Source organism: Temnothorax curvispinosus, unplaced genomic scaffold (assembly GCF_003070985.1).
Source record: "Temnothorax curvispinosus isolate PA1 unplaced genomic scaffold, ASM307098v1 QBEX01005133.1, whole genome shotgun sequence".
NCBI lineage: Eukaryota > Metazoa > Arthropoda > Insecta > Hymenoptera > Formicidae > Temnothorax > Temnothorax curvispinosus.
This window is the reverse complement of record NW_020214913.1, coordinates 1514230-1528035: the sequence shown is the minus strand read 5'-3', so window position 1 is coordinate 1528035 and position 13806 is coordinate 1514230. Positions and strand designations below refer to the sequence as shown.

The 13806-nt window shown below is 38.9% G+C and overlaps 1 protein-coding gene across 1 annotated transcript; it reads left to right on the top strand.

Annotated features, from left to right (window-relative positions):
- Positions 1 to 11: 11 nt before the first annotated feature.
- On the top strand, positions 12 to 10698 carry LOC112454580 (E3 ubiquitin-protein ligase TRIM71-like). The gene is made up of 6 exons (XM_025016063.1): positions 12 to 605; positions 4606 to 4735; positions 5033 to 6127; positions 6763 to 7059; positions 8140 to 8712; positions 8836 to 10698. The coding sequence occupies exons 1-6, from the start codon at positions 436 to 438 to the stop codon at positions 9499 to 9501; spliced, it is 2931 nt and encodes a 976-aa protein (XP_024871831.1). The 5' UTR covers positions 12 to 435; the 3' UTR covers positions 9502 to 10698.
- The last annotated feature ends 3108 nt before the right edge of the window (positions 10699 to 13806 follow it).

The following is a 13806-nucleotide window of genomic DNA, read 5'->3' as shown; positions in this document are numbered from 1 at the left end:
AAGCTCGGTGTGCTGATTGCCATTTCGGCAATATTCACGTTTCATTACTTGTACGTTATTTTCGTAATTTTATTCCTTAAACGCTCAGTGGGCCTAAACTCAGTTGGCCTGTTCACCCTTCGAGATTTATCAGAGAGATCTCAATTCTGTAAAAACAATCAGTTACCTCTAAGTCATAATTTTTACTAATTGTTTAAAAAACGATTTGTCATAAAAAACGTTAAAATATTTTCCGATGTACGCGCCGTAAGTAAAGATCGTAGTAACAAAAAGATTGTAAACGCGAGGAGTCGATGCTTCGTTGGGTCCAGCGTGTTCGACGCGATTAAGTAGTCGAGCTCAAGCATTACGACGAACGGTGCGGCCCGTCATCCAGTTAGCCGAGTTACCCGCTGCCACGGGAGTCCGTGGATCTTCTCTCGCGTAGCCGGAGGCATGCAGAGATTCTACCCGCCTGCATCTGACACGAGGGGCCAGCTGTACTGCGTCAATGTCCAGTCGTCGAAGGCGTTGATCCTGGAGAGATACACGAGCATAGATATCCGGGAAAGCATGCTCGCCGCACGCCAGTACGACTGCTTCGCGGAGGGGCGCACGTACGAGAGGTGAGGACTCGTGCTCTCTCTTCAGCCTCATTTACCACGTTTGCTTATTTACCTCGTCGGCATTTCATCCATTTACTCCGCTTTACCGCGTAGTTTTTACGAGGTAAAACGTCTGCCGTCCTTGAGCTCGCAATCAATCGCGTTTCACCTTTACGATCGTACCTGACGTCACGATTCTCGCGACGGGGTTCCCCGTTGCTCACGTAGCCGTGGAGGGTTTCCGCGGTGCGGCATTGAAACGCGAACGAGAGCGAAAGTGGCATTCAGCGCCCGCCGGTGAAAACGAAGCCGGCGGACTTCGATCGTCCTTATAAAAAATTCTAGACGTCGACGAGTTTAGCAAGACTTATGAACTTGAATAAAATATTTAAGTAGTCCGAAAAGTACGCTATTAAATATTAAAGGACAAAATTTAAGCCAATATCTCGAGTTAAATAACACGTTTTGTTAATTTTAACTACCATGTGTATGTCGAAATTTCTTATTTTAACACAAAACCGTATTATTTTAACTCTATTGGTTTAATTAAATTACGACGCATTGAGTAGAAGCAGTAGCGACCTATAGGAACGGGTAAAAATGACTTATTTTGATTATATGTAATTTGACACTATGAATTTAACAATGTATTTAAAATTTGAAATTACATAAAAAAATAAATCCTTTGCCGAGGATTCACGTTGACTTAAGACTGTTGCTGCTTATTTCTCAATTTTGACCAATCGTTTTTCTTTTCTTTTTAGATAAACATATATAAAGCTTGATTCCGCATGCGCAATTAATGCTGGAGGAATTATAAAAAATGTGGCAAGTGCCTACACACAAAAAAAAAGGAGAGCGATCATCTTTATTTCTTTTTCTTCTCGTATATTTGAAAGTAGGAATTCCTAGGATTTCACGACAGTTCGTTCACAATTAAGGGTTGAATTTTACAAAGGGCACGCGGGAGGAATGAAGCCCGCGGTGTTGCTCGATAAAAAAAATGTACGAAAATTCCCGGAGATGCGAGCAAATCGATACGCCGAGCGGGACAAAGGGATTTCGATACGAGCGAAATTTGATCGAGCCGTGTCGATACACGACAGACAGCAGACCCGTTGTGTATTTTAGGTAAATATTGTCGGATCACGCATGCCTGCACACTCGCAGGGCGGCATGAATGCGCGAGCACGCTCGCACCGAAACGGCACGCGCGACACACACGCAGCAGGTACACGGCCATTTTACTTTCTCCGTCTTCCTGACCCTCGAGAGGAAAAGCGGATCTGACCTTGGTCGCCATGGCGATCTCAGAGATATTACCCTCCGCGGGAGTATCCAGGAATATCATTCGCCCCGGAGCATTCCGGAAAAGACGCAAAGTGCCTTTTGATATGCTCTTCGATATGTTATGAGACAACATAATAATAAAATAAGAATGCGACCTGTGCAAATTTTATTAATTTCGATTCTTAACTGCCACGAGGAGCGCACGCTGATAGTGTCAGATCGATAGCAGACAATCCGTCGGATACTTTGCACATGTATATACATACATTTCGAGATGAATGTCTAGTCAGCTTAAGATGAATGTCAGAGCGTCGCGGACTTTACGTGTTAGTAGTTAACGGCAGATTCTTTAAATCATTTCGGGATAAAAGTCTTAATACTAAAATATGGCTATAATAGTTTGTTTAGATGAGAAGTGTTTCAAGAGTTGACCGATGAAACTGTCCAAAAATCGCGGACTCGAGCGCGATAGCGAAACTCAAACTACAATATTAAAATCTTGTCGATATTAATCTCATCATCTCGATATTGATATGTCACAAGGATTTAATGTAATTCTTTTTTTTCCAAAATCACCAGGAGGGTTTACCAATCACAGAGATATTGTGAAATAAAAATTGTAAATACAAATATCAATATAATTTATAACATATTTATAAATATAAATTAATAAAAATCTCAACTCACACAATTTCACCGACAGAACCTATGATTTTGCAAAATCACTGAAATCTCTTAATAAGATTGCGTAATTTTTATTCATTCCATAATATTCCGGTTTTTTGTGGATTCTCTAGAGATTTTGGAAAAAAAAAAACGAATTACACGAAATCCCTGCGTCGTATATTTAGAAAAAATATCGTCGCGGAACGGAGCTTGAAATCTGATTTTTCTAAATAGATGCAGAGTCATGGAAAATTAACGCCGCTGCTACACCGTTTTGGTCTTATAATGGCTTTAAAGTGGTCGCCTCCTCGCAACGCTGCAAAAAGAGAATACTAACGAGAACGATTTTAATCTCAGTTTTAATATAGTTCCCAGCAAAGCGAGGGAACGGATATGATTTTGGGATTAATCCAGAGCATCGCGCGACAAACACGCGGACTAGTTGCTCGTTATATTTATTATGTGAAAAAGCGAGCAAACCTTTCCACGGCCCTCTGGTGAAATTAAATATTGTTTACGCGCAAAATGTTAACATCGGAATACGTAAAATAATCCCTCTGTGCGATTAATCCACCGCTTATTTCCGTTGGAAAATATTATGTTTACTAGTGTTTACAGTGGGTTACAGTGAGAGAAATATTTTTAGATATATTATTATCCGGTATATGCGACAAACCTCGTTAAAATTTCTTGTTATACGCGTGTAATGAATTCGGAGCTCGAGAGAGACGTTTGTCCCTTTCGGTGATGTAGAGAGATCGATATTTTGTAATAAGAAAAGTTTGTCTTTCAAGTTCTCGTTATGGGGTGTTAAAGTTAACGCGTTAAAAGTAAGACACCCTATATAATTCGAATATCATACAAAGTGACCTCGTCACGATCGCGAGACAAATTCTTGTCAACAACGCGAGACCTGAGACCTGATCAGTTTCGTTCGGTGCGAACGAAAGGCAGTGGTGGCTCAAACGTCAACAGGGTTCGTTGCAAAGGTTCGTTTCGCGAGAAGAACAGGTAAATCGAATCAATATCGACGAGGCGGACCCGATAAGAATTGCGATCGTTGGAGCGAAGTTTTCGCGTGTTTATCGGTTTATCAAATTTTGTACAGTGTCTAATAATAGATTTCCCTCGCAATTGCGAAGTCACGTTTTATAACGCCTGAATTATACATAGCACATCTTATACTTCTAGCGCGTCACTTCTCTTCAACAATAGGTCCTTCCGTCGGTTTGCAATCGATTTTCCATTACGATAAATATGAAAGAAAAAATTATCATTTATGTAATTTTAATCATCTTCAACGTCGTACGTTTTTCAAACTTGTTTACGGCTTCCAATTCGCAGGACAGAATTTGTCATCGTTATAGCATGCAAATTTTGCAAATACAGCAATGTATTAAACAGTGAGAGAAGTCGCGAGATAATATTTATACGTTATACGAAATGTTTTTATACGAAATATCGCACTTGACAAAGCAGAGACGTTTAGTGCAGGCTGATTTTGCCTACGGTTGAAACCGTCGCAATTTTGAAGAGTAGAATCTCGTTATTATATATAAATATCTTGCGAAGCTCGAGCTTCCTTTGTTACGAATAAATGTAAAGGTCATCACAATTATCTATTTTCTACCGGTATTACATAGTCAGTAAAGCAAAAGTAATCTCTTAAAAAATTTAAAGTAATCTTTTAAAGAATGAAATTTTATTTAAAGAACCACGAATTAAATTTTACTTTAAAATAATTTAAAAAATCCCAACGCAGCAATCCTCTAAGTCTGTTTTCCTTGGATCGCGTCGTTGTTGATTTCGCTCGTTCGGATACAAATTTATCTTCCTCTTGGGAGCTCAATTCCGTTAAACTTCCAAAGTTCAAATGGATTTTATAGATAAAACGTGAAGTATAATAAGATAAATCTAACATTTCTGTGAACCTTCCGAGAATCACGGTGCACTAACACGATTAGATAATAATAATAATGAGAAAAAAGTACGTTGATAAGTTTAAGAAAACAGTATGATGATCGAGACGTCGTATTTCACCAATTCGCCGTAACTCTTGTTTCAGGAAAACAAGATTTTTCAATCGTGCAACCCAGGAGAGCTCCCTGGAGCTTTACCAACAATTCTTGCCCACCACAATGAATCAATTAAAATCCCCCCGCAACAGAATAGACTGTAACCGTCATCCCATGCAAGTAAGTAGCCCCCAAATAATTGGTAATAATATTTAAATTATTCCATCAATACGTCAGTGTTAACGAGAAAGTTTCTTCTATCTTTCTGTAACATGTTTCTTTGACAAACAAAAAAATTTATTTAATCGAATTCTGTTCCCAATTAACTAGCAATGTAAAAGTTCGATAAAGTTCACAGCCTAATTTTAGAAATCATTCCAAGAACGATTTCTGTATATAATTTTCTGTTGTGAAGTAAATTCTTAAGCTAGTAAGCGCCGAATTCGTATATAAAGTAAATAGCAGAATTTGTTTCAGCTCACAAATAAGTCTCGGAAGCAAGATGATCAACACTTTACGCCAAAGAAGTATACCATCGCTAAGAAGGTCCGGTCGTTTCCGGACTCCAGTCCGGATCGCTTCCCGAAGCAGTTTTCTCCCGGAAATATGTCGCAGCAGCATTCCAACACGTTGACTCGTTCGATCCTCAGTCGTGCAGATTCCTTGAACGAATATCCGAGGCTGTACAGTCAAAATTCAATGCTGGCCAGTTCGCTAAGCTGTTCGAGCGAGAGTCGATCGAGCTCCTCGGATGACAATCTAGCGAACCATTCGCCAATTCACCAGCTGGACACCAGCTCACCGGACCACTTCGAGTATTTTCGAGTGTTTGAAAATGCTAGCGTGACTGACATGCCCGGCCCGAGCTTCTCGGGCGCCAGCTATCGAAGCGAGAGTTGCCAGGCTGGCTACGAGACGTTCGAAGATCTCAATATGAATCTTCTGAAGATCGATTTGCTGGACGACATCTCGCCCAGGCGACAATCACCCGTACGCGAGGAACGTGGCGCTAAGAGGGATGTGCTCAACGAATCATTTATAATGTTGATGACGAAGGAGCTGGAAAAAGACGAGAGCGATATAACTGTACCATCGCGGGAGCAGCGAACTCGTAGCCCGAGTAGCCAGAGGGACTCGTCCGATTTGCCGCTGATACCGTCGATTTCGGAGGAGTTGGAGGTAGCGAGTGAAATAAAGAAGGAAAATTATTCGGGGCAGCAGTCACCTGCGGGCGAACAGTGGACTCACGGCCTAAATGTGGAGGAGGACGCGTCCAGCGCGATCTCGGCCAAGGAGGAGGCGGCGAAGGAGACGGAGGAGGACCAATCGTTCGATTCGCTGAGGGCCATGATGTCGCCGTATCAATGCAACGATCATCCGTGCACTCAATTTCTTTATTGTCAAACCTGCTGCAAAACCATCTGCAAGGAATGCGCCACTCATTGCATTTATAAACACGTGACGGTGGATTTTATGGAGTTCCTCGAGAACGCTCAGCGCCAGGCTGAAGATGTGCTGATCGAGGCCTACCTCGGGATCGACGTTCTCGCGGATGATATGGAAAATATGGGGGTGAGTCAATTAATTGCCCGGTCGACGCGAAAGTGATCTATTGTCTTTTTTTCTGACGGGGTGAAGTTCTACATTCTATAGTAAGAAGAAGAAAAAAGAAAAAGAATACTTTCTTTTACATTAATTAACTTGATTTTGTGCACAATTAATGCTGAAAAATATAAGAAAATACAGCAGCAAGTATTTCATATATAGGAGTAAAAAAACCAATTATTTTTATTTCTTACTTGTTTTATATCTATAGAAACCCTATAATTCTTTATTGATCACGAGATATACATAACGAAAGAATTTTAATTAGATTCAGAGTTAAATTGATTAAAAGTTTAATTTAACCCTCCACTGAAATTTTATTGAAGAAAAATAAATTATACAACCGGTAAATGGAAAACATTGATTAAATTATGAAGTTAAAAAATAATTAGGTATATTACGGATATCTATAATACGTGATTCTAAATCACGTGGCGTTTTATAAAAGATTAAAAATTAAGTTTTAGTTAAGAGTTAGGGATTGAATAAGGAATAATAATTTAATTAAGATAAATGCACATATATACGTAAGCATAAAATAAAATTTGAAAACATACGTCCAAAAGAAAAGAGAGGGAGTTCATTATATGCTATTCTTGCAGTTGGACATTGCAGCGTTGGATCAGAGGACCAGAGAGGCGCTGTCCGATGTGAAGTTCTTTTCACGTAGAATGTGGTCCGCGGTGGAAGAGAGAGAAAAGAAATTGTTTAAACAAATTGTGGAAACGCGCCGATGGAAGTTCGAGGTTCTTCATGAGAAGTACATGAATCTAAAAGAGGACAAGATACGACTGTCGCAGGCCGTCAACGCTCTCAAAGGCGCCATTCATGACGCGCGATCGTCCCCAGTGTGCAGTCCTGACGATCTTCTGCAGAGAAAAGATATGGTGTTGGCCGAGGTACTTTATCATTCAAATTTATTTAACTTTTACTTTAGCACATTACGAATCTTTGAATATTTAAGGGTTCTTTTAAGGGTTCTCCCCTTAACAGCATAATGCAGTTATCTACCGAGGCAAAACTACTCATGTTTCTTTTTTTTTCATCACTGGATTAATGTATTTGAATCAACATTCTTTATTCTTCATTATATTAAAAAAAAATTTAAAAGGTTGATTCGTATTTGTTAATTTAATAGTGGAAAAAATTTTATTAATGATTATAAAATGATAAAGAGACTCTTTTAGACGTTCTGCATGCTTGGGAACTTTTCTTTCTCAACAAAATAATTAACGACGATGCGAAGTCAGGCGCGGTACGTGGTGCGCAAATAAAAAATATATAAATATGTTTCAAATATGTAAATATATTTCAAAAGTAAACAAACGTTTCGGCTCTTTTTTGGAGCCATCTTCAGTGTTTGTTGGAGACGATGTTAATACATTTCTGCTCGACCTGAGGTGGGAGACTCTTTCCTTAAAGAAAAGTCGTATTATGCGAGCTGGGAAGCACGAACAAAGTGGATATAGTTTCCGCTGCGAAAAAAACGTAAAATTTTTGAAGTACGGAAATTATTGTACACATATAAAAAAAAACGATGGAAGCTCACCTCAGGATCGACAGTTAGTCACAGAGTTATAAAAATTATATAGAGTCGCACGATTAGGAAATAATTATAGTGAGTATAAAATGTGTCAAGTGTGGCGGTTAGAGATGGAATGAGACGCGGATCAACTTGTCAACAGGTCAAAGATTAAAAATATAAATAACATTATCATATGTACAAGAGCTCGGATGACGAAGACATTATTTACTGAACCTAGGACGGGATCGGATGAGACTTTATTTATTTGTTTATTTATGTATTTATTTATTGGCTCAAAGGAAGAGCCGAAACGTTCGTTACTTTTAAAATACATATTTATTTTTCATTTGCGCACTACGTACCGCGCCTGACTCGCATCGCCGTTAATTATTTTGTTGACATTTTACGAGTCTAACTACATATTGAATTTTTTTTCTCAATTTCGTATTTGCAGATCTGGCAAATTCGTCAGAGCCGGAAGACAAAGGCCCGGTCTGCTCGAGACGAGAATTGGATCTCCTTCAGAAGTTCCGACAGCAACGTGCTGTCCGTGATCGCCAATGGGGGAAACGTCCTGGTGAACGGCCCGGGCACGATCGGGGACCGTCTACCGAATCGCGATTACAAATCGTCGCAATCGTACTTCCCGTACGGAATGAGCGACCAGATGATACAACCGATCCCACGTGGTCGTCCGATAACGGACTACGATCGCAATATCTGCCTCCCTAACCGGAAGCACGAGTTGCAGGTCAAGAGCACGGACGTCATAATCCTCGGCTACTTTGGCGAGAACAATCCTGACAATCTTTGCCGCCCGTGGGGATTGATTTGCGACAATGAGGGTAACATCATTATCAGCGATCGGTCCAACAATCGTATACAGATCTATCGCGAGGACGGCACACTGATTAGGAAATTCGGGAGCTATGGCAATGGCCCTTGTCAATTTAATCGTCCAGCTGGAATCGCTGTCGATGCTAGACGCCGCCTTATCGTGGTCGACAAGGATAATCATCGCGTTCAGGTTGGTGACACGTGGCGCGTTTATGAATGGTCTTCTCATATAATATACTTTTTTTTTTTAAAGCATATATCAAGATTACTACATGGATGTGTAAACTACAACAATGGAATCATCGTGTTTCAGATTCTGACAATGGAGGGCGAGTTTCTGAGGTCCTTCGGCGAGCACGGCGAAAAACAGGGCCAATTCTGTTACCCGTGGGACGTGGCGGTGAACTCGGCCTGCGAGATCGCCGTTACAGATACGAGGAACCACCGCGTTCAGTTGTTCAGCCCCGAGGGTATCCCCCTGCGCATGTTTGGCGGCCAACCGCATCTGCTGAGGTACCTGGACTCGCCGCGCGGTATCTGCTTCAACAACGAGGGCAAGCTGATTGTCACGGACTTCAACAATCATCACGTATTGATAATTGAGTATAACATGGTGGAGATGCGCATACTTAAATGCGAGAAGGAGACGAAAGGCAAGAGGCAGGACGGGGAGACCGGCGACGGGCAGAACGAGGAGAACACCCCCACGTTTCAGAGACCCCAGGGCGTTATAGCGGCCGACGACGGCAGTATTCTCGTCGCGGACTCCCGTCACAATTCAATCAAAGCGTTCAACTCGGTCGGCTCGTTGATCTACTCGTACAAGCCCGGCCAGGAGGAGATGGACCGTCCGTTGGGCATAGCTCTTCACTGGGACGGTAGAATGGTGTTCACGGATTACGGCCGTAATTACGTGCGCCTGGTAAAGCTGGAGCACCACATGGACCCGGTGCCAAGGAACGCTATCATGTTTGGTTGACGCCTCAGGATCGCCGATGCGTTGTCCTGATGATTTAATGGAAACTTTCGACGAGGTTTCCGCTTGCGTCAAACGTGAACAGTACGCCGGCTGCCGTGGGAAAAGTTATCGCAATTCTTACACTTGCAACGCGTGGCAAGATTTTTGAGCCACCAGTAAATTGCGCTAGGAGGTATGATTTTTTGCGAAGAGAAACGAGAGGGGAAAGTCTCACCTATTAATTGGTGAAAATAATCGACAATGTGCGAAAGATGAAAGTTAATGTTTTTGCGCGCGCGATGCCGCCTTGTACGTGTTTTCGATTTCACATACACACATACATTACACACATTACGATCGATTCTGAAATAGACGTTCATATATGAAAGCTTATTTCGCTTTCAGATTTTTTTCACTCCGTGTAATTAGTGAAAAAAAAAAGGACACATTGTTGCGAGATCACTTTTCAAACGCTCAATTTTACTCTTGAAAAAGAGTTGTAATTTACCATTTTAGTACATCTACAATGTTGGTCGAAATAACGTGCGACTTTTATCTTCGATTAATAATTTTTGTTCTCGTTGTTATTTATCTGTTATATTTAAATTGTACTATAAGAATTTTTACAATTTTATTGTGTAACGCATTGTACCTCCTGGTTGGATGGACACACGAAATGCTCATGTAGCTCAGACATTTTTAGATCTTTATTCTCCATCACGAATGAAGCAGTAAGATATTGCAGCGGAGAAAGAAAACTACGCTATATGTTTTGAGTGACCAAACACTCGATCGACAATGCATCGTTAAGGAAAAGAGTAACGAAGGGAATTGATCGAGTTATCGATAAATCCAGATATAATCAGCGATCATGTTTTATTAATGCATCTTATTTATTGTATGTATTATATGTATAGAAGATTCGATTATCAGTCGAATTTACGGTAGATGCATTTTTCTGTCTTATTAGTTTTACAAAATTAAATCATGAATTTAATTAACTCCAATTTAGTTGCGGATTGCAAGATTTGTTTCCAAAAGATCTCTTTCCAAATGCAATTATGCATGACGCTGATCACAATTGTTTTATTTAGGAAATCCAATTTCGCAAAGAGAAGGTAGAAATTGCGATAGGATTAATGCATGCATATTTTATATTTTAACTTTACGCTTTTATAAAATTTTTTTAAGTATGTAATAAAATGTATCACAATTGAATTATTTTATTTCTATTAATTTTTTCACAATATTTGAATTTCTTTGAATATGTACAGAAAATGCAGAATATTGATAAATTAGGAGATTTATACACATTATCATCAAAATCAAACATTTTATAATCAAAAACTTTTGTCATTTTTTTTAATACTCTTGTTTTTCTGTATATTTCTTTATATATTTAGATTTAATAATTTTTAGCGAAATGGAAGATTTTTAATTAATATTGAGTTCAATCGCATTTTTTTCTCAATATTTTAATTTTTAATACGTAATAGAATTATTTAGCAAGTCAGAAGATCTTTAGTCTAAACTTTAATATATTTTACACAGTAATCTTTATCAACATTTTATTTTAGTGGATTGATTGATTTAGTAAATTAAGTGAACGGAGAAAAAAATGTCGATCGAAAAACAGACAACGAGATATTTTGAATACGTCAGATTGGATGAAAAAGCGTTAAATCGGAAAGTATCCATCCAGAAGAATCAATTTCTTCAATTCCGTATTTAGCGTCACTGTCTTCTTAAAAAGAAAGTCAAAAGAGGCAACCTATATTATTAGTAACGTTAAGTATTAGCTAGTAAGTTCGTTGTTAAGGTAACTACCTAAATAATGTTAGACATTAATGTGACTAAATCGTTATGGTTGAAGAAGATCAGTACAAAATGTGTGCGTGCGCGAGAGAAACCGTTAGAAATTGGCTCGTTGAGAGAGGAAGGAAGCGGGACGTTGATTGTTTTTTCGATGGTTGGTTGTTTAAAAATCTGGTTGAAATGGAAATTAAATGTATATGCATCCTTAAGCGCCGTTGTGAGGGGCACGGTGCGCATTTAGCGAATTATACGATGTATGTAATCGTACGAATGGTCCACCGACTCTCTCGGATCCGTTGCAAATTTTCACGAAATGTTCCTTGGGCATCTTCCATATACGAGTATCTTGGAACAAACAATATATATATGTATATATTGTTATTATACTGGAGGTATAATAAGCTGATACCATGCAATATATATATATTGTTAGAGGGATCGTAAGATCTCAGAAATAATAATTCTTCTGTGTCTAAACTGCGGGATGACGTTGGTCGTTTCTCGAAAAGATGAGTATCTCGCGTTGAGCTCTCCTTTGAAGCTATTCTCGATTATTATTCAGAATAACGAAGTAGCATTTATACATAGAGAAGAAATATTTTTAACGAAGAAAGTAGAAAATTACCTGATGGAAGATGCGCAGCATAAGAGTATGAAAGCACTTTTCTATGAATGCCTTCATGTGTGGGAAATTGATATATCGCTCGAATATCTCGTAAAGTGGCGGCGGTGTTATACTGCCTCGTGAGAAAATTATCTCATAGCACTTACACAAGGTGCTTCTTGAGTATTATTTAATATTATGGTAGTTGATTTTTTAGATCATTTGCTTATATGTTTCATTTTTCTTTATAAAAAGTTTCAAAGACGCAAAGTGAGGAACAAACGAGACTTTCACTTGAGACTATATACGAAAGAAAGAAACTTATATAAAGAAACTTTTATAAAAAAAAGACTCATGTTCCTTTATAAAACTTTTTTTAAATAAAATTACCTCAAACATTCTAAAATATCAATTCCTAAAATATTAGATAATATTTCAGAAACACTTTGTATAAAGTGTTCAATGCAATGTGCTCACTTAATGTACAAGTTAAACACATAAAGCAGTCACATATTGCGTGGCCACTTTGCGACATATCAAGCGTGAATACGCGCGTCGGTATTTTTTTAGAAAAAATGAACAAAAGCGCGTGAGCTTTCACGAGAGGATCCGGAAGGGATAGTGCGACTTTCTTTGAACGATCTTTCATAAGTGTACGACTAGAGAGAAACTTTCTACGTATATTAGACGACGTTCTGTATGTGTTATGTCCGTTACACGAGATGTTCAATAGAGATCAAACTTCTTCCTAGATCGCGTTAATGATTCCCGGGGAGTCTACAGGCGACGCGCGACGGGAAACGATTCCTCGTTTTTTTTCGCGAAGGACGTTGTACAGTCCCTTCTATCGCGCGTCATTCCGAAAAAAATAGCGCATCTGCGAGAACTCCATTTATATTCTCGCGCAAGTTATTACTCCGCGTATCAAGGCAGATTTTAACATTAGAACTACCGAAGAGCAGTCAATACAACAAGGCAATTTTTTTAAAGTGATTATCAAATTTATAACGGTGCATTTTCTCAGATTTTTTCTGCTACAAATGATTAAATTAATCAATTCACATTTTCTCCTTACACTTACACCTAAATAATATATAGAAATTAATCGTCGGTAGCTCTAACGTTAAAGCAAAGGTGCACGCTATAATCACACGATCAATGCAACGATGAAAATCCGTTTGAAAAACGGGCGGAAATTCAATAAGCTTCTTTCTGTACGGACGTGTCCCCGCGGACGAATTGTTGAGAGCAAACAAAGACAGGACAAAAGAAGATTTGGAAAATCTCCAAAAGAAAGGTTTGGAAATGTCAAAAAATAAGAAAAAAGATTAAGAAAAAAATAAGAAAAAAAAAGAATAAAAAATAATACACATTTGTCCGAGAAGACACTAAAAGAATGTTCCCCGCATTCATTTTGCATATCATAAATTTGCTCATACAGCAGTTTGTTACTAGCCTTTAAGCAACTTTTTTGAAAGACAAATCAACTTTCTGGGAAACGTGGCGCATTTTTTATGTCGAGTCTTCATGTTAATCCGTCGATGACGCGTGCGCTTTTCTTTATATGGACGAATAGAGGATGCTTTCTTATCAATAAGCTTACCGATATGTATCTTGTGTATGTGTGGTATCCCCCTCTGTGTAGTATATAATTCGCGTTTTTGTAATGTTCTTATAATCCTTTAAATAATTTTAACACAAAATCTTACTTTAAAATTAGTTTAAAAATTTTACATTGCGTAAAAAAAAAAGAAATTTAGCCCTCGCAGCTTCGCCTTTGTCTGGCTTTTCTGTTGTGTCTTTTGTGTACGTGTGAAGCGTTGACAGTGTATGCTGAAGAGCAGAAAATGTATAAATTAAACAATACAATATGTCGAAGAGGTGAGCAAAGCATGAGCAGTGAAGCG